We start from the raw sequence: 20,495 nt of genomic DNA on the forward strand, positions 1-20,495 counted from the left end.
GTGTGTGTGTATGCGCGAGCGTGTGTGTGTCATGAGTCATCTATTTATTCAGTTTATTCTATTTAATCAACTTTTATTTTTTGACTGAGTCATGAAAATGAATAATTTGTTTTGTTCTACTGGGTGGAAGAAAGGAATCTCTTGAGGAGCGAGAACAGCACTGGAGTGTGTTCTGTATCAGAATACTGTAGATCTATTTCAAGGGGGAATTATATTGTCTTAAGTAATTTTTCTGAAACATTTCCATATGTTTATTTATGTGTGTGTGTGTGTGTGTGTGTGTGTGTGTGTGTGTGTGTGTGTGTGTGTGTGTGTGTGTGTGTGTGTGTGTGTGTGTGTGTGTGCGCAGAGATGCTGTCAGGCTGGTGGCGGGTGTCAGACATTGAGGAGCTGCGCTCCCTGGTGGGGTCCCTCCACAGCCGGGGAACCAGAGAGAAGGGCCTGCACCGACAGATGCACAAATACATGGAGCTCATCCCACAGGTCTGCACCAAGCACCGAGACGGTAAGTACTGTATGTCTGACAGTCACTCAGTCAGTTGGTTGGCTGGTAGGTCCCTCACCCGATCTTTAGCAATCTGCATAGCCTTTACAGAGTAGTTTTAGCCAACAGATCCCAATGGATATGAATGAATAAAGTAGCTTTGATTTTGTGTCAGTGAAACTGAGCAGCATTCCGACTGGCAGGCCCCGACTTTCACAAAGACTTTTGTGCTGGAGTCTGATTGAGCACTGTGTTATGACAGCCCTGAGTAGTTATACCCCTACTGAGCACACTCCAAGCCCCTGCGCTTCACAATGAATTGACATTTGGTACATGACGCATGACTGACTGCTCAATATGAGTCTGACATCAAAGCCAGATTTGTTAACGTTCGTGTGGTTTCTGATTGAACAGCTCTTTGTGTCTGGATATTGAATTCTTAATCTGTGTGTGTGTGTGTGTGTGTGTGTGTGTGTGTGTGTGTGTGTGTGTGTGTGTGTGTGTGTGTGTGTGTGTGTGTGTGTGTGTGTGTGTGTGTGTGTGTGTGAGAGAGAATGGGGAGTGGTAGAGTGTGTGTGGTTTTGTTGTTGCGTTAGAGAGGGAGTAGCGAGCGACAAAAAGCAAGTCTGTGGGTGTTGGGTCTCATGTGCGAATAATATGTATGTTTTGTGCGCTTACACACGCGTCTATGGAGTGTATGACTGGTCTCTAATGCCGTCCTGTCTCCCCAATGTGCAGCGGCCATGATAGAGCTGTGTGAGCTGGAGGAGAGCCAGGTGAGTGTGGAGTCAGTGCGGGGGTGGTGTGTGGAGGAGCAGGCCATGGAGATGGACATCGCTGTGCTGCAGCAGGTGGAGGAGCTGGAGAGGAAGGTCACCACCGCCAGCCTGCAGGTCAAGGTAAACAACAACAACGACATCAACAAACGGGCAGCTTCCTTTTATTATAGCTCTCATCCCTATCCACCGGAGAAAATATAGGCCTCTGTTCGAAAGTAATGAATAGTAGCGGTGGTCACTCGCTAACCTTTTCAAGTCTAACTGTTAACCACGATCTAGTAAATAGGTTGTTATTTAAGTTTTAACCTAAAGACTATATTACCCACCATTCCCTGCGCAGGGCTGGATGTACCTCGAGCCCCAATCAGAAAGGGAGGACCTGGTCTACCACGAGCACAAGCCCCTCCCCAAACACCAACCAGCAGCGGGCGGCGCTGGCGACAAAGACCAACCGGAGGACAAGGCGGACCACAAGGCGGGCGGCGTGGTGCGTCACGCGGACAACCCTCTGGACATAGCGGTGACGCGATTGGCGGACCTGGAGAGGAACATCGAGAGAAGGTACCTGAGGAGCCCCTTAGGTACCACCATTCAGATCAGGCTGGATAATGTGGGGGCTATCGGTACCGTCACTGTCCCCGCTCCCTCCAGTAGTGCTGAAAGGGAAGGGTAGGTCATCCACTCAGGATTCAACCAAACACTTCTGTGTGCTTTTTTGTTTCATTTTTCAAAAAGACATCTACCTATGCTGTCGTTTTTTGGGGGGGGATTGCATCTTTTATTGTGTATTTTCATGGTTGTCTTCTGGTTTGGGGTTGACTCACAGTGTGGTGAATGTTTTTTCCTGCTGAGTTTTTCTGGCCGTCTGCATGGTGTTCTGCGTCAGTAATCACGGCATCCACCTCGTCCCCTCTACCATTATTTTTCCTCCTCTCCCGGCATCTGCATGGGCGTCACTCCTGCATGGCAGTGTGTGTACCTGTACCCATATGTCCCTGCTGCCTGCCTGCCTCACTCACTCACTCACTCACTCACTCACTCACTCACTCACACCGGTGTCTGACTGCACAGCCTCAGCGAGTTGTGGTGAGAGTGGCCGTGTGTCTGTGTATGGGCAAGTGTTTGTGTTGGAAAGCGAATGATTGAGTGTGTGTACCTGCCTGCATGATTCCGTGTCCGACTTTCCGTTTCCTGTTTGTATGCGTCCATCCCTCTGACATCTGCGTTGCCTTCCACAGGGGCGAGGAGGAGGTGGCCCATGGGATGAAGGTGTGGAGGAAGGCCCTGAGCGACGTCCGCAGTGCCGCCCAGCTGGCCATGTGTCTCCAGCAGCTCCAGAAGTCCATCGCCTGGGAGAGGTCCATCATGAAAGTGGTGAGTACAACCTCAACGACTGTAGCTGGCTGGCCCGGAATTTCAATATGCTAGGGAAATGAATACTGTGTATCATTGGAGAGCATTTGAATCCCAAGGCCATTTCAAGTCCCTTAAGGAGTGGATTCCAATGTAAATCTTGGTAAATTTTGGTTCGAAAATCCATCCCTTGGGTTTGAGGTAACACTGCGTTGTCTGCTTTCAGTACTGTCAGATCTGCAGGAAGGGTGACAACGAGGACCTGCTCCTGCTGTGTGACGGCTGTGACAAAGGCTGCCACACGTACTGTCACAAACCCAAGATCACCACCATCCCCGAGGGGGACTGGTACTGCCCCGCCTGCATATCCAAGGTGACCCAAACTGTCCAGGCCACTGTTCAACATTTACATATCGTACTTTACTATAGAATTATGTCAGCCATGCGTATCAGTCATGTACCTCTACATTATGTACCTGTCATTTTCATATCATATATTATTTCAAAGTAGGTCATTCAACAACACTGTGTACACAATATGCCAAGTGCCATTGCTATGTAAGTACATCTGCATGAATCCTCCCCTCTCCCCTCAGGCGAGCGGCCCATCTCCCAAGAACAAGAAGCCGCCGAGCAAACCGGTGGCGGGTGGAGGCGGGAAGAAACCCACCGCTGCCGAGGCCAAGCGGAACGGGAAGCAGGCCGGCAACAGTAACGGTAACGTGGAGTTGTCAGAGGACGACTCGGCGAGCGCCAACAGCACCCCAAAGAAAGGAGGAGGAGCGAAAGAGCCCCCCAGCAGGAAGAGGAAAGGAGAAGAGAGTCCCGCCCCATCCCAGGCCCCGCCCACGCCCCAGACACCCAGTCAGGAGAGCCCTGTGGTGTGTGTGAAGAGAGCCAAGACAGCCAGAGACAACAACAGAGACCTGGGTTTGTGCAGGTACTGTACTACTGTACTACACCATAAACCTTTGAGTCATTTTCTCAGGACAAGTATCAGCACTTTAAATCAGCGAGTTGCTGATGGAAATGCAGATGCGGGTTGTAAATGTATTTGCCGGGGGCATTGCAATGTACTGTTAACACTTGAACGAACATATTCCCTTCATGACGTGTGTGTGTGTTGTCTTCTGCAGGGTGCTCCTGGCTGAGTTGGAGCGCCACCAGGATGCCTGGCCCTTCCTCAACCCCGTCAACACCAAGGGGATCCCTGGCTACAGGAAGGTCATCAAGAAGCCCATGGACTTCGCCACCATCAGAGAGAAGCTCATCAGCAGCCAGTGAGTTCACAATTAATATGACACTATTACTATCCGGTCCCTAGTAGTCATACTATGACTAACCTCTGATCTAGTCACGTAGCCAGGAAAAGATAACACAACAATCGAGTGTTTTACTCATTTACTCGAAATGATCTGTTCCTCTCGTTTCAGGTATCAGAATCTGGAGACTTTCATTATTGACGTCAACCTGGTTTTTGATAACTGTGAAAAGTTTAATGAAGACAATTCAGACATCGGGCGAGCGGGACACAACATGAGGAAGTTCTTTGATAAGAGATGGACAGAGCTTCTCAAGCAAATAAACTAATCCATCAGTTTGGGTGTTGTTTTACCAATCATCATCACTGTCTCAAACCAGACCTCTAATAACATTATTTGACATTTCATAGCGGAGGCACCACGTTTTGGGAACAACAAGATGATGATGCTGGTCCGTCTGTACCTTTGGGACGAACCCGGGGCGGTTAAAGTGAAATGTCAACAGACAGACTTGTAACGCTGGTGTTGCTACAGTACAACAGGGATCCGAACACCCAAAGAGTCCCACACAATGTCAACCGGGTGTCTTAGTGCAATACCATTTCCTGTTCAAGATCATTGCACTGAATCCTCATCCTTCTCAACCACCCGAGATGCATCTGCGGTAGAATACTTTCCACTACTTGTAAATAGACGTTTTGTTTTTATTTAATCGTATTATAGTGAATGTATTTAATTTTTTAATAATTATTTATGAATCAATAAATAAATAAAACAAAGGTCCACATCATTTTCTATGAAAAGGAAGAATCAGCTCAACTGCTTTGAATCGAAAGGAATGTCTGTCTTTGTGTTTGACTTTTCTTTTTCTTTTTTCAAATATGAAAACAAAGCCAAGAAAAAAATTACTGTTTACACTGTTCTATGCTTTTGGGCATCAAAGGACTGTAATCATTATGTTAAAACTGTACAACTGCATTTAATTACAAAAATTGCAGAAAAACAGTCAGACAATGGTGATACGTGTGTATATACTGTTTATTAATGTCAATATTCAAGTCTTGTTTGGAACGAATTGTTTAAAATATCAGATATTGTTTATGCCTTAGAATGATTGTAGCATTCTATTCTATTTTAGTGAAAGTGATAAAAAAAAACATAAATATTGTTTGTACAATATATACATATCCTCTGCAAACACTGTGGTATCCTTAATCTTGGTAGTGCCTACCCTTCCAACAGGGGCGTAGGGGATATAATTTTTTAGTTTTTTCCATTTTTATGATGACATTATTTTTATATATAATTTCAATCCAACATGGCCTCCAAAGTCTGACAGTGACACAGTAATCTTTCCTCTCCATACAGAAAGAGGAAAACAAACAAACAACGTTTAAGTATTTTTTTTGTCTTATTTTCCATGAAACATTTCCCCACATCTGCCTTGCCACAGTACAGAGGACGTAAGGCCATTTGTAACCACTGTGTTTGAATCTTGCTGTGTGTCGTGGCCTAATGGAGGCAGCTAGAGTTTTTTGTACCCAAGTCAGAGTACTTGAAGTTACTTTATTTAAGATATTGTGAAAAAAAAATATCATTCTTTTTGTAGGAGCTTTATTTTTCACTAGTGTGTGGCACGGACCTATTAAAGGATGTTTTTCAACCTAGTTTCACTCTGGGTGTGTTATTTCCCCTATTCTACCGACCCTGTGTCATGAGTCTTGCCATTTTAATTTGGATGATGTGAGTGGGGAGGAGAATAGCTTTTTTAGTTTTGAAATGCTTTTGGGTAGCACATGAATGTAGTACCCATTCCATATAGGGCTTATTTTGGCCCCTATAATCATCTACTTCTACTTGCTCTTTTGTTCACACAAATATAAAATAATTTGATACATCTAGCTTATGAGTATATGTTAATAAACAATAGGGTTTAGATTAGAATCTAGACTTTGGAGTTCGAGTCATTTTAGATCTGTCAAATACTGTAAGGGTAGCCTACAAGGAGAACTTGAGAAGAGTTAGAGGCTGCCAGAGAAAGTGGGAGATGTCGCCTATCGTCCGGGTCCACTGCAGTTTGTTCTCTTCGTTGTTGTTTTCCATGAAAATTCCATGAAAATTGTCAAAAAGAAACGAAAATAGTTTTTAAGCAATCAATGGTAGTGACGGGCATGTGAACATCAAACCAAATATGGAGTTGATTTCAGTTGATTTCAGGTTATTTTGGTCACAGGGATCACATGGCCCTATCCCTTCCACAGGGATCACATGTCCCTATCCCTTCCATTGATTTTTAGCTAGTGATGGCTAAAGTTAGCTAAATTTTTAGTGGCTGTTTAAAGAAGAAAAAACATTTGTCCTGGCCCATAGACTACTGGCAGGGTGAGGAACCATGTAACATCAAGTAAAAAAATCATGAACTACTCCTTTAAGTAAACCTTGGACAAGTAAGCCTTTGTATGAGGCAACTTGATGTACAAGTACACCCCCTGGACAGGATGCTAATCTGTAGCAGGGCCTTACCCCCAATCCACCTCCTTAATGCTGAGTGCCAAGTAGAGAGGCATCAGGTCCCAATTTTAGAGTCTTTGTTTGGACTTGAGCAGGGATCGAACCAACCTTCCAATCTTAGGGTGGACACTAACAAAAATGACAAATAGATTTTATCCAATCTATCCATTTGTATAATATCACTTTTTTATGGCCAAAAGGACATTCTTTGATAGACAATAACTTTCATATTTTCATGAGTGTTTGAGTTTAGGTCACAGGAGGTTGGTGGTACCTTAATTGGGGAGGACGGGCTCGTGGTAATGGATGGAGCGGAATAAGTGGAATGGTATCAAATACATCAAACACGTGGTTTCCATGTGCTTGATGCCATTCCATTTGCTCCGTCCTCCCCTCAGCAGCCTCCAGTGGTTTAGGTCCATAACTGGCCTCTATCTGCTTACACTGCTTTCAAGGTAAGGCAACATGTTTCTTTCTGCGTTTCTCAAACTTTTTTGTGCCAGGAACATGGCCTTCTTCCTCCGGGGAGCGCTTGGGTAAAACATTATTGACAACCACCTTTTATTCCAAATAACTATTTTTGTATGTGTTTTGTCTTTAACTAGGCCTTTGAGGCCTATATTAACACATATAATTGTTTTAAGATAGTAATAACATGAACCATCAAGCTATTCAATTCTCTATTGGACACCTGGGGGTATCAGATCCAAAACTAATGTGTAGAAATGATTTGATGAAACTTTTGAATTTGGCAAAATAGCCCCCTTTGACAAAATAGCTCTCTGGAATATTGGAGGGGACGTGTCCCCGTCACTTATATGCTGACTATGACTATGTTTAACCAAAATAGCAACATTTATCATCGATAAAGAGTTTTGTTTGGAACCTCTCTGTACCGGCTCTGTGGCCAACTGGGGTCTCAATGCTTCACGTACAGTTGAAGTTGGAAGTTTACATACACCTTAGCCAATTACAATTAAACTCAGTTTTTCACAATTCCTGACATTTAATCATAGTAAAAGTAAAAAGTCCCTGTTTTAGGTCAGTTAGGATCACCACTTTATTTTAAGAATGTGAAATGTCAGAATAATAGGAGAAAGAATGATTTATTTCAGCTTTTATTTCTTTCATCACATTCTCAGTGTTTATCCCAAAACCCTATTATTTCCCCATTAATTTCCCCCCATAGGAATGGCTGAACGAACTCATTTACGGGTTTTAGGACTGCAGGCTGGCAAGCTCCATGGCTCATATTTCGAGAAAGGGACGTAGCTGCATCCCAATATGGCGACTGGAGTGTGGGTTTGTCGAAAGGAAAATAGTGGACGTTTTTCTTCCGTTTCTTGAGGCGCACCAAATCTGCACAATTAGCTGATTCCCTGTCTATACACCCACTCATTTGGACACACCCACTCGCCATATGGTGCGTTCAAGACAAATGGGAACACGGAAAAAACGAGGTCAAATCATGACGTCAGTGATCTTAAGGTCGGTTAGTCGAAGCTCTAGAGTTCTGAGTTGGATGACCGTTCAAAACGAATTATCCAAGTCAGAGCTCGTTTTTTTCGCGAGTTCCCAGTTGTCTTGAACGCACTGAAGTTTGAAGTGGAGATTTCCGAGCTCCCAGTTGTTTGAACGCGGCAATACCCTGGTCACTGCAGCTACCCATAGATGCATATTTCTGGGGGGGGAAGGTCATTACGGTCAGCTGATCATATGACAGCGTGCGCATGACCAGGAAGTAAACATTGAACAGAGACACGCAAAGAGGTAAGCAAATAAACATAAATACCACTTTAGTTTGAATATAAAATAATACTGCCTTTGTATTTACATGCATTTGTTATAATACAAACTAAACAACAGGAGCATAGAATGATGCTGTTGTTGTGCGAACAGCTAGAATAGCTAAAGGGTTAGCAGCAGATCCGACACCTTATGCTTGCTTATAGCTGCATTACATGGTCAGTTAGGCAGTTTGCATAAAGGTGCACTATACATAAATCGCTCCGCCATTTGTGGTTGCTAAATATTCGAATAGTTTGTCTAATTCCAGTTTGTGATAAAACAAACAAGCAAGTATAGTGTAGATAGTCATTGTACCATCTAAACTGATGTGAAATATATTTTCAATAAACAAAAAATATTGTATTGTAACGACCCTGGGTTTATAAGGGCGGATATCGAGTCTTCCGCACAAGCATGCTTTTGGGGCACAGTCGATTGCGCGCTGGACTTTGGGCTAGAAGGTCGAGGGATCGAGACCTGCTCCCTGCTTGTTCCATTACAGTATTTTCAGCTGTTTTAAAGCTGGTGTACAATACCGAAAGTAAAATATGAAAAAACGAAACTTAAGATCAGGAAGTATAGAAATAGTGCACATTGAACATCTTTACTGCTTCTTAAAATTGCTTTCAATGAGAATTACAGATTTATAACTCACATTACTATGTGAATTTGTTCGGGTCGCCCAAAAAGTTAAATATTGCAGCGTTATATTAAGACACAGCGCATATGGCTCAGCAAACATACATAATTCCAGGAACGAGTTGTACTTCGAATACTCCCAAATGTTACACAGAGAAGATTGAAAGACTTATAGTCCTCATGTTAACTAGCCACTATTACGAGTTGAGTGGGCGGGCTGGAGTTCCGACATCACATAAAATTACGTTTTCATAAAAACGACTGATTTCGGTGCTGAGTCGTTGGGTGCTGAACCTAGTTTCACTAGGCGCGCAACTCATTTGTTATTCGCGGAGTTCAGTTTTATTGGCTACATATTAACTAGCATTAGCCACAGCAGCCATGATCGAATATCACGTTGCGCTTAACAACAAAGGAGCTGATTGGCTGACACTGCTATTCCAAAATGGCTGATGTGGCAACTGCTATTTCGCATGAGGAACAGAAGTGGTTTTCCTGAAAAATTAGCAGTCATTCAATCTTGTCGGTGTAACAGTTGGGATAATGGGACAATTGATTCGAGGTTCTCAAAGCCTTTCTCATCCCAGGATTGAGGTACATTTTCTGAGCCTTATCTCGCGCCAGCTCTGCGAAGCCTGGCCGACCCTGTAGTGCAGCTGTAAGCAAGCGTAAGGTGCCGGATCTGCTCGCTACTAACTACCCACTGGGCACAGACGTCAGTTCAATGTATAGATTTGGTTGAGTTATCAACTAACGTGAAATCAACAAAACCTCTCACCATGTCATTGCATTTAGGTTAATAGTCGGGTGATATATATTTCTCCCATTTTATTTAACCTGGTAGGCTAGTTGAGAACAAGTTCTCATTTACAACTGCGACCTGACCAAGATAAAGCAAAGCAGTGCGACAAAAACAACAACACAGAGTTACACATGGAATAAACAAACATACAGTCAATAATACAATAGAAATTTTTTTTATATACAGTGTGTGCAAACGAGGTAGGATAAGGGAGGTAAGGCAATAAATAGGCCATAGTGGCGAAATAATTACAATATAGCAATTTAACACTGGAGTGATAGATGTGCAGAAGATGAGTGTGCAAGTAGAGATACTGGGGTGCAAAGGGGCAAAATAAATAATAGTATGGGAATGAGATAGTTGGATGGACTATTTACAGATGGGCTATATGCAGGTGCAGTGATCTGTGAGCTGCTCTGACAGCTGGTGCTTAAAGCTAGTGAGGGAGATATGAGTCTCCAGCTTCAGTGATTTTTGCAATTCGTTCCAGTCATTTACAACAGAGAACTGGAAGGAAAGGTGGCCGAAGGAGGAATTGGCTTTGGGGGTGACCAGTGAAATTTACCTGCCGGAGTGCGTGCTACGGGTGGGTGCTGCTATGGTGACCAGTGAGCTGAGATAAGGTGGGCCTTTACCTAGCAAAGACTTATAGATGACCTGGAGCCAGTGGATTTGGCGACAAATATGAAGCGATGGCCAGCCAATGAGAGCATACAGGTCGCAGTGGTGGGTAGTATATGCGGCTTTGGTGACAAAACGGATGGCACTGTGATAGACTGCACCCAATTTGCTGAGTAGAGTGTTGGAGGCTATTTTGTAAATGACATCGCCGAAGTCAAGGATCTGTAGGATAGTCAGTTTTACGAGGGTATGTTTGTCAGCATGAGTGAAGGATGCTTTGTTGCGAAATAGGAAGCCGATTCTAGATTTAATTTTGGATTGGAGATGCTTAATGTGAGTCTGGAAGGAGAGTTTACAGTCTAACCAGACACCTAGGTATTTGTAGATTTCCACATATTCCACAAGTCAGAACCGTCCAGAGTAGTGATGTTGGACGGGCGGGCAGGTGTGGGCAGCAATCGGTTGAAGAGCATGCATTTAGTTTTACTTGCATTTAAGAGCAGTTGGAGGCCACGGAATGAGAGTTGTATGGCATTGAAGCTCGTCTGGAGGTTAACACAGTGTCCAAAGAGGGGCCAGAAGTATACAGAATGGTGTTGTCTGCATAGAGGTGGATCAGAGAATCACCCGCAGCAAGACTGACATCATTGATGTATACAGAGAAAAGAGTCGGCCCGAGGTTTGAACCCTGTGGCACCCCCATAGAGACTGCCAGAGGTCCGGACAACAGGTCCTCCGATTTGACACACTGAACTCTGTCTGAGAAGTAGTTGGTGAACCAGGCGAGGCAGTCAAAATACTAAAAGCCCTTAAATTTGATGACTTTGTAAATCCTAATTAGATTTCCACGTTGATTCAACGTCATCACATTATTTTTTTGGCATGAAATGACTTGGAAACAACGTTGATTCAACCAGTTTTTGCCCAGTGGTTAGTCAAGTGGGTAGTAAGTAGCCTATTTGCTAAAATGCATGCAATTGCAACCTCTCTGCTCTGGCAACTTCAGGTGGTTGCCAGGTGTGGCAAACTGTTTGATAATAATGAGGCAAATCTACTCAAACTTTATTTGTCACATCCGCCCAAATACCACAAGTGTAGACCTTACCGGGAAATGCTTACTTACAAGCCCTTAACCAACAGTGCATTTCAAGAAGAGTTAAGAAAATATTTAATAAATAAACTAAAGGAAAATATAACAAATAATTAAGTAACACAATAACATAATGAGGCTATATACAGGGGATACCGGTACCGAGTCAGTGTGCAGGAGTAACAGGTTAGTTGAGGTCATTTGTACATGTAGGTAGAGGTGAAGTGACAATGATAGCTATCTTGTAATCATTGTAATGTCGTAGTTAATAATGATGTAGTTAATAGTTATATTCTATTGTCTAAGGGATTCTTCAAGACCAACTCAAATGGTGTCCCTGATCTGCACCCTGCAAGACCATCGCGACGATGTCAACTGGTGCGCCTTCTCCCCGACACTGCTGGCCACCTGTTCAGCTGACAAAACCTTACGAATTTACAACACCCGAGACTTTTCCGAAGTCCCATACTCCCCGCTCTCTGGCCACGGCTATGGCGTCCATTGTTGTTGCTTCAGCGCCTGTGGTCAGTATTTAGCCTCGTGTTCAACTGATGGTTCAACAGTTGTGTGGTCAACGGACACGGGTGAGATAGAGGCAGTGCTGGAGCATCCGGGTAGGAACCCCGTCAGGGTCTGCGCCTTCTCGCCCAACTCTTCACACCTGGTTTCGGGGGCGTCTGATGGTACTTTAGGTCTTTGGGATTTCCATACGAAAACATTGCACAGGTGAACATAATTGCTAGGTGTTATTTATCTCCATGTTATCTAAGCATAAATAGGCCTGCGTGTGTTGCCTATATCGAGTGAGGCTTTGCTGGCCTCTGCAGACTGATGTTACGTGTTGTCTCTTGTGGAGTGTTCTTAACTGATTATTTGTCGACAGGACGGGGGCAGTGAATGACACCACTATGGTGGCCTGCTCCTTCACCCCCTGTGGCCAGATGTTTGTCACTGGATCTACGTATGGGGACCTCAGGCTGTGGGACCTGGACATGAACCAGCTTCATGCGGAGAAGAACACTCACGACTTGGGGGTCACCTGCTGCTGCTTTGGCCCCAATATCCTCAGTGGTGATGATAATATTTTCATCCTCCCGCCGTCTTATGAGTTGGCCTGTTCCCAGATCTGTTTTTACGAACATAACAACGATCAGAGGAGTTGTCTATACAGTGCAACATTTTGATCTGGGATCTTGGGAGTCTACATGTATGGGAATTTGTTGTGTTTGATTCATTTGCTCCCGTCTCTCAGATAGCGGTAGGGTACAGTTCCGCCTGGCCTCCTGTGGACAAGACAGCACGCTGAAGATATGGACCGTCTCCAGGTCCAACACAGGCAGTACGTAGACCGCGCGCTATGGATACGCAAGTGTGCTGTTTAACGTTGAACTGTGTGCATTTGTTGGTCATCGAATGATGTGGTGGATGTGTGTTCACAATGAATGATCTGAAGGCGTAGTCCATCCGTCCCCTCTGGCCCGTAGGTTGTAAGATGCAGCTGCTGCACACCCTGACCGGCCAGTCTGCCCCGGTGCTCTCCTGTGCTTTCTCTGCAGACGGACAGCTGCTTGTGTCTGGGTAAGTCCGCCCGTAGGTGATCTATGGCAAAGCGCTCTCACAGTTAGTCAAGATAAAGTTATACATTTACTCCAACTGGCCACAAGGGGGAGAAGTGTGTTGCTTTTGACCATTTCCTTTTCTGTTGCAGCTCAGTGGACAAAACGGTCACAGTGTATGATGCTGTAAGACACTCGAGCTCTTTTCATTACCGTAGATGTCATTTCAGTGTAACTCCCCATGTTAATGTTCCACATAGAAATCCATGAACACCTCCCATCTGAACTTGAATGTTGTTGCTTTTTCAGAGCCAGGGGACTTTGCTCTACACATTGAACCAACATGAGAGGTAATCTTCCTTCTTACCCTTTGGGACATCGTCACATCTCAATGGCCTTATTCGAATAGCCTGCTTTTAAAAAAACGTACCTTTCCGTCCTCCCTCCCATGATCCTTTGCTGTAGGTACGTGACGGCGTGCGCCTTCTCTCCCAGCACACCTCTGTTCGCCACGGGTTCTATGGACAAGACTGTCAATATATGGAGATTAGAGGATGGACACAGTGGCCATGGTGGGTAACGCACACACACAAAGATGGACAGAAATCTAAGATAGGAGGTAGAGGTACATGTACTGACAAGCTTCCAGTGTTATTGGCATTAAGAATGGCATTAGCATTCTGAGTCACGATGTGTGGGTTCCTACGTACTGTTTCACTATTTTGTCATGTAAACAAAGATCCTATTGACTTAATGGTGATGACAGCCTGGTGATTATGTGCTGTTTTTGCATCAGCTCTTCTTTATTGATTATGGCTTAATTATGTTTTTTTATTCTGCCTATCATCATCCCTCTCTCTGCATGGATCACGGGGGGAAAAAAGAAGGCAAATCTTTACCTGGTGAGTTTTAAATTCTCTTCCTTATCTGTACCACCCATCTGCTCATTGAAAGCAGTGAGGGATGGAGGGTCTCTGTGAAACCTAGGAGTCCTGCTGCTATCAGAGGGCTTTATTGAGAGTGATACTTCTACCCCGGTGATGATGCCTTCTGCTAATATGACTGAGTCTTTCATAGCCTGTTGTGTTTCCGGGTGACTTTTGCCTTGAAGCACTGCCTGCCGAGAACCAAGTTGCTTTTCACTTTTCATTTGGATTCACTGTATTAGTGTACACGGTATACAAAACATTAAGATCACCCTCCTAATATTGAGTTGCATCCCCCCTTTTGCCCCCAGAACAGCCTCAATTCATCAGTCTATGTTATGGAAAGGGCAGATGTTCATGTTTTGTACACTGTGTAACTATAGGCTCGCTTTCTTCCTCTCCTCTCACCTGAGGGTTTTCCAATAACCTATACGCAACTCTTTCTAAGAGAGGCTTGTCAATAAAAGGCTTGCAATTCAATGACTGTCATTTTAAATACGTTAATGTTCACCATTTTAGTTGATAATGGTATTATTCTTTTTTAAGTGGAGTCTTACTGTGCTGTTTGAAATGTATTTCATTTTTCACATCTTGTTTTCCAGTTGAAACTGCAACACTCTCATGCGAAGGTAGGAAAGTGACTAAAAAGCACCGTAGAAACTTTTGATAGGTTACACATTTAATACCTATAGTAACATGTCATTGAGAGATACTAATGTGCGGTCACTTCCTGTTTTCCGACCTATTAGGCAGAAAGTTGCTGTGTCACTCCAGGCTTCTGGTCAGTGATTGGTCAGAGGAGGACGTGGGGGCGTGGCTGTGTGAAGAGGGGCTGCAGGCGCTGGTGGAAAACTTCAAGGCAAACAACATAGATGGAGCGGAACTCGTCAGTCTGACCAAGGAGACACTGGCCTCAGAACTCAACATAGGTGGGGGACGGCACATCACACCATCGACTATACACATTATCATACAGCTAATGGTACATTATCATATTATACACATTACCCACTCTTCAGTCTGGTATCTGAGATCTACATTTTGTACAGTTGCTGGAAACGGAGCGTCATCACAAACTCAGGCTGGAATCTTTTTTTAAGTAGGGGGAGGGACAAGTGAAAAACAAGGTGGACATTGAGGAATGAATGTTAATATGAGATTTACTCAGGATTACATACATTTTAACTGTACAGGGTTAGATTAGGCCATGTGTATTCTGCACCGCGAGTGTAATCTGCTTTTAAGATTTCTGCGCCTATTATATAACACAATTACTCATACCAAAATACATATCCTGTAACATAAAAAATGGTTTGCAGCTAATACCAACAAAAAAATGTGATTTACAGATTTTGGTTGATCCGTATATCTTCTCTTTTAAATAAAGATCTTTCACCCTAGTTTCTCTGTGAGGTGGTAGGTGTGGGTCTGTTGTTGGTCTCTCACGCCAATAGCAACCATAGTAACCAAACAGCCCTGTTCTCTAACAGAGATGAATCTCTTAGCAGACATGGGTGTCTCTTTCTACTCTCTGTCTCTGAGAGTGAGGGATGGCACCATGCCAGGTTGTTATCTTCCTGATGGAGAGAGATGATTATTTTTCCTCTCAGGGGCGGAGGGCTCATTTTGTTTTTTTTGTGTGTCTAACACACACACACACAGACTGACCTCGCTTTACTGTAGTCTCCATGGTGACCAGGAACTGGGTCATGTACGCAGTGTGTTCAAGCTAGGATAGCACGTCCACAAATGATGCAAGCCCAATGTACAATTTTCCCAAATCTCTGCCTGGTTGTTTCCTGTTGGTGTGCTGTAGAGTCTGTGGGGTTGCGCAGTAAGGTCCTGAGGAAGGTGGAGGAGCTGAAGGCGGGGTGTGTGTGTACCGGTGTTCCTGATGAGTACCTCTGTCCAATCACCAGAGAGTTGATGAAGGACCCTGTTATCGCTGCAGGTGGGACACTTCCCCATGGCAACCTGTCTTTCTGTCTGTCCATTTTTAGCTATCAAGATTCTATCTATCTATTTCTATGCTACAACATTTTTTGCAAAACAGTGGCATGCTTTTAAAGGATGCAAAACACACTATCCATCTTGTCTACCTTTTCTTCTGAACAGATGGGTACTCCTATGAGAGGGAAGCGATTGAGAGCTGGATCGCAACCAAGAATCGTTCCAGCCCCATGACCAACCTGCCCTTACAGACAACACTTCTGACCCCAAACCGAACCCTGAAGATGGCTATTGGACGCTGGAGGACCAGCCAGTGAGAAAGAGGGATGCAGGGGCATCTTCTACATCATTTCAATCTGAATGCAGGTCTATCCCTCAGTTAACTTCTGACCAAAAGTAGGCTCATAGTACATAAAGCTATATATGATGTTTTCAGGTTGACCATACTGAGCTTCGATTCAACCCCTTACTGTGTCTGTTGGGATGAAACTGCTTTAGAATGTAAATATTTATAGCTGATGAGACATTCTAATATATATATTCTCAAACTCATGCATGTTGACCATGTTTAACTCTGCTATTTACTCTACTCTCTCTCTCCAAAACCATTTCATGGACGATGATACAATGTACAGTGCATTCGGAAAGAATTCAGACCCCTTGACTTTTTCCACATTTTGTTATGTTACAACCTTATTCTAAAATTGATTAAATCGTTTTCCCCCCCCCCATTAATCTACACACAATACCCCATAATGACAAAGCATAAACAGGTTAGACATGTGAGCAAATGTATTTAAAAAAAAAAAAAAAAATCAAAATAAATATCACATTTACATAAGTATTCTGACCCTTTACTGAGTACTTTGTTGAAGCTCCTTTGGCAGTGATTACAGCCTCAAGTCTTCTTGGGTATGACACTACAAGCTTTGCACACCTGTATTTGGGGAGTTTCTCCCATTCTTCTCTGCAGATCCTCTCAAGCTCTGTCAGGTTGGATGGGGAGCGTCACTGCACAACTATTTTCAGGTCTCCGGAGATGTTTGATCGGGTTCAAGTCCAGGCTCTGGCTGGGCCACTCAAGGACATTCAGAGACTTGTCCCGAAGCCATTCCTATGTTGTCTTGGCTGTGTGCTCAGGGTCATTGTCCTGTTGGAAGGTGAACCTTCGCCCCCAGTCTGAGGTCCTGAGCGCTCTGGAGCAGGTTTTCATCAAGGATCTCTGTACTTTGCTCCGTTCATCTTCCCCTCAATCCTGACTAGTCTCCCAGTCCCTGCTGCTGAAAAACATCCCTACAGCATGATGCTGCCACCACCATGTGTCACAGTAGGGATGGTGCCAGGTTTCCTCCAGATGTGACGCTTGGCATTCAGGCCAAAGAGTTCAGTCTTGGTTTCATCAGACCAGAGAATCTTGTTTCTCATGGTCTGACAGTTTAGATGCCTTTTGGCAAACGCCAAGCGGGATGTCATATGCTTTTTACTAAGGAGTGGCTTCCATCTGGCCACTCTACCATAAAGTTCTGATTGGTGGAGTGCTGCAGAGATGGTTGTCCTTCTGGAAGGTTCTATCTCCACAGAGGAACTCTGGAGCTCTATCAGAGTGACCATCGGGTTCTTGGTCACCTCCCTGACCAAGGCCCTTCTCCCCCGATTGCTCAGTTTGGTCAAGAGGTCAGCTCTAGGAAGAATTTTGGTGGTTCCAAACTTCTTCCATTTAAGAATGATGGAGGCCACTATGTTCTTGGGGACCTTCAATGCTGCAGAAATGTTTTGGTACCTTTCTCCAGATCTGTGCCTCCTTCGACCTCATGGCTTGGTTTTTGCTCTGACATGCACTGGCAACTATGGGACCTTATATAGACAGGTGTTTGCCTTTTCAAATCATGTCCAATCAATTTAATTTACCGCAGGTGGACTCCAATCAAGTTGTAGAAACATCTCAAGGATGATCAATGGAAACAGATGCACCTGATCTCAGTTTTGAGTCTAATAGCAAAGGGTATGAATACTTATGTAAATAAGGTATTTAGTTTGTTATTTGCAAACATTTTTTTTGGGGGGGGGGGGGGGTGTCAGTATGGGTGTTGTGTGTAGATTGATGAGGATTTAAAAAAAAATGTTGAACCATTTTAGAATAAGGCTGTAGTCTGACAAAAATTGGAAAATGCACTGTAGGCATTTAAGGGATACTGGTGCCAACAACAGAAGTGTTCAATCTATGGCTGAAGTTGTATAACAGGGATAGCAGATGTCGGTACACATACAATTTTACACATGGGTGTTTGAAATGAGTGGAAGGGAGATGTCATTTTAGTTTTCCAAAGAGATTTTATTTTCCCATGATTATGGTAGTAGTGCTTGAGCATAGTCTGTATAATGTGTCGCATAGCTCACAAATCAAGGATGGCAACAATGTTCATGTAGAATATCTGTATCATCTCACCAATAATACCCTTACAAGCTATTCTGTACCTTACTGTAAACTGTTAATGTTGTGCGCACATAAACTAAATAAATCCATCAACTTTTCAATTATTTCTCTAGCTGTGCAAAAATAACTATATAAAATATATTGCTCTTACAGCTGAACAAGCCATCGGCACAGTAAATACATGAACATAGACCGCAACAACAAGCAGTTACAACAATGTCCGTAGGATTATATGTACACTTAAATATGATTATTTATAAAAATGTACAAAGGAAAAGAACCCTCCATGCATTGAGAAACACTTTGCATTGAGGGCTCCGTTATACTGACAAAGGCTATCACCACTTATATAGTCTATAAATAGAACGCATACAAATCTAATGTATCCCTATTCAATATGCGTGCCGATCATTAGCCAACCGTTTAATCAAATGGCTTCTCGTCCATTAGTATCGAAACCCTTCCGTGTTTTTCTTTACAAACTACATCATTGTTATAATGGCCCATAGTAGGATGCTGTGCTACTGTTCAGCTATTGGGCTGGTACTATATGGTGTTTCCCAGGTCTGATTATGTGCACTGTGTTGTTGGCTTACTGGAGTTGCTCTAGGCATGCTTACGCAAAAAGCACAAAAGCCTCAAATACTGCTTAAGTCTAAACGCAGTGCATCACATACACTGTCACTTTACAAGAGTCAGATTAAGAAAGAAACTTTGAAACCCTTCCCTTGCCACCGTTTCTCTGGAATACAGAGAAAGTTGTTATGGTGTCTGCACCTGTGTTTGTGCTTGACTGAATGTATGGTCAGTTCAGACGTTGGATTCTATAAAGGAGCGTTTAGGTTTGATGGGTAGGATGGCTGGGTTATCTCTGGTGAGCCCTGCCTGCCGGTGGTTCCCGTCTGGGAACTGGGAGGAGTGATGTAGGCCTGCAGCTGGACCTGGTCTTGGCTCCCGGTGGTAGAATCTGTCTCCAAACTCCCTAGCCAGGGCCTTGGCCTGAGCCTGTTGGGCCAGGTGCTGGGCCTGAGCCTGGGCCCCGTTGAGCACCTGGAGGGGAGTCTGGCTCTGCAGTGGCTCCGCATAAGAGGACCTCTGCTTGAACTCATTATTTAATCCCTGGATGTTGTCCATAGGGGCCATGCTGTGTCTCTGGTTCTCTAGACCTTCAGGGGAGAGTGGCTGGGAGTGAGGCTGACCTTGCCAGCCCAGTCCAGGTGGGGGCTGCCCCTGGACACGCACTGCCTTGTCTTTCACCCCCATGAAGGGCCGAGGCTTGAGCTCTGGTTTAGCCGGTCTGGGGCGAGGCACGTCGGGCCCCTGAGGTGCCTGGATCCTGCCGCTGTCTGACAGGGTCCCGCTGGAGGCTAAGCTACTGCTAGAGCTGGAGGCCTTCATACTGCCCGTCTGACCACCAGAACGCAGACCCGGGCCAGCTGACCCCCCAGGACCCTCCCTCCTTACCTCCTTACCAAACCCAGGGGTGAGGGACCCAGCCTGTCCGTCCAGCGTGGTGCCGTGGTGGGCTGAGAGCCTGTCTGTTCCCCTAGCCAGGCTAGAGGAGTGGCCCTGGAAGGGCTGCACAGATGAGGAGTGGTGGTGGTTGGCAGGGGTGAGCCCCAGTTGGTGGTCTGTGGAAGAGGGCAGAGGGCTGATGTCGATGCCCAGGCCAGGGCTGGGTCTCAGGGAGGTAGAGATGTGTCTGCCTGGCAGGGGGCTGGAGGGGCCACACAGAGACATAGGCCTGCCCCCTGGTCTGCCCCCTACCTGCAGGGAGTTACAGTGCTGCTGCTTGGTCTTCATGCTTTGGTTTTGTCTAGGACCCTGCAGGACAGGGCCCTGCTTGTCCAGAGACAGGTTGGTCTGTGTGGACTCGTCCAGAGGGGAACCAGGCCTGGGTTCCAGGGGAGCTAAGCCCACTGCGCCTGGTACTGATGGGAGAGCCCTGTCGGGTCCATAGGGGTTCTTGGGCCTGTTGGGTCCATAGGGGTTCTGTGAGGGCTCTTCCTCTCCCCCTATCTCTTCATAATCATCATCTAGTTCATCCTGGCTCTGTGTATCACAACTCCTCTCTGTGTCCTGGCTCCTCTCTGTGAGGTCGTCGGGAGTCTGGCTGTGTGCTGCTTGTTGGCCCTGTGGTGTGTTGGGGGACTGCTGCTGTTGTTGTTGACACTCGTCCTCCACACGCGTCAGCAGACGGCGGATCTCCCGGTTGGTGGGGCAGAGCCGAGACGCCTCGCTGAGGTCAGCTAGCGCCGCCGCATACTGCCTGGATGGACACATGAGGCGAACATAGTGTG

The 20,495-nt window shown here is 45.0% G+C and overlaps 3 protein-coding genes across 22 annotated transcripts in view; 2 read left to right on the top strand and 1 right to left on the bottom strand.

The window, feature by feature from the left end:
* The window catches only part of LOC129859615 (bromodomain adjacent to zinc finger domain protein 2B-like), a 78,855-nt gene extending 73,310 nt beyond the window's left edge, over positions 1–5,545 (top strand). For 12 of the 18 annotated variants that reach the window (XM_055929620.1, XM_055929624.1, XM_055929627.1 and 9 more), the window contains 8 exons: positions 350–505; positions 1,223–1,383; positions 1,604–1,932; positions 2,502–2,637; positions 2,843–2,989; positions 3,213–3,556; positions 3,753–3,896; positions 4,050–5,545. In XM_055929620.1, coding sequence (XP_055785595.1) covers positions 350–505; positions 1,223–1,383; positions 1,604–1,932; positions 2,502–2,637; positions 2,843–2,989; positions 3,213–3,556; positions 3,753–3,896; positions 4,050–4,206 — 1,574 coding nt within the window. In that variant the 3' untranslated portion in view covers positions 4,207–5,545. The remainder of the gene's footprint in view (positions 1–349; positions 506–1,222; positions 1,384–1,603; positions 1,933–2,501; positions 2,638–2,842; positions 2,990–3,212; positions 3,557–3,752; positions 3,897–4,049) is intronic. The other 6 variants (XM_055929630.1, XM_055929637.1, XM_055929632.1 and 3 more) reach the window with 1 other exon arrangement.
* Positions 5,546–7,915: 2,370 nt separating this feature from the next.
* Positions 7,916–18,299, top strand: wdsub1 (WD repeat, sterile alpha motif and U-box domain containing 1). Its single transcript, XM_055929644.1, has 13 exons — positions 7,916–8,159; positions 11,636–12,055; positions 12,213–12,400; positions 12,582–12,668; positions 12,814–12,907; positions 13,038–13,071; positions 13,195–13,235; positions 13,351–13,457; positions 13,770–13,787; positions 14,414–14,440; positions 14,561–14,740; positions 15,628–15,762; positions 15,927–18,299. Exons 2-13 carry the CDS (start codon positions 11,658–11,660, stop codon positions 16,076–16,078), a joined length of 1,461 nt encoding a protein of 486 aa, XP_055785619.1. The 5' UTR covers positions 7,916–8,159; positions 11,636–11,657; the 3' UTR covers positions 16,079–18,299.
* The window catches only part of LOC129859616 (protein TANC1-like), a 52,372-nt gene continuing 49,949 nt past the window's right edge, over positions 18,073–20,495 (bottom strand). For all 3 annotated transcript variants that reach the window (XM_055929638.1, XM_055929640.1, XM_055929639.1), the window contains one exon: positions 18,073–20,464. In XM_055929638.1, the coding sequence (XP_055785613.1) occupies positions 19,006–20,464 (1,459 nt within the window). In that variant the 3' untranslated portion in view covers positions 18,073–19,005. The remainder of the gene's footprint in view (positions 20,465–20,495) is intronic.

This window comes from Salvelinus fontinalis, chromosome 7 (genome assembly GCF_029448725.1).
Source record: "Salvelinus fontinalis isolate EN_2023a chromosome 7, ASM2944872v1, whole genome shotgun sequence".
NCBI lineage: Eukaryota > Metazoa > Chordata > Actinopteri > Salmoniformes > Salmonidae > Salvelinus > Salvelinus fontinalis.

What these genes read in the sequence shown, in the direction of transcription:
- wdsub1 (XM_055929644.1), top strand. Translation starts at nt 11,658, where the DNA reads ATGGTGTCCCTGATCTGCACCCTGCAAGACCATCGCGACGATGTCAAC. An exon ending in CGGTCACAGTGTATGATGCT is followed by an intron (nt 13,072 to 13,194) that starts GTAAGACACTCG and finishes TTGCTTTTTCAG; the next exon opens with AGCCAGGGGACTTTGCTCTA. An exon ending in GGCCTCAGAACTCAACATAG is followed by an intron (nt 14,741 to 15,627) that starts GTGGGGGACGGC and finishes GGTGTGCTGTAG; the next exon opens with AGTCTGTGGGGTTGCGCAGT.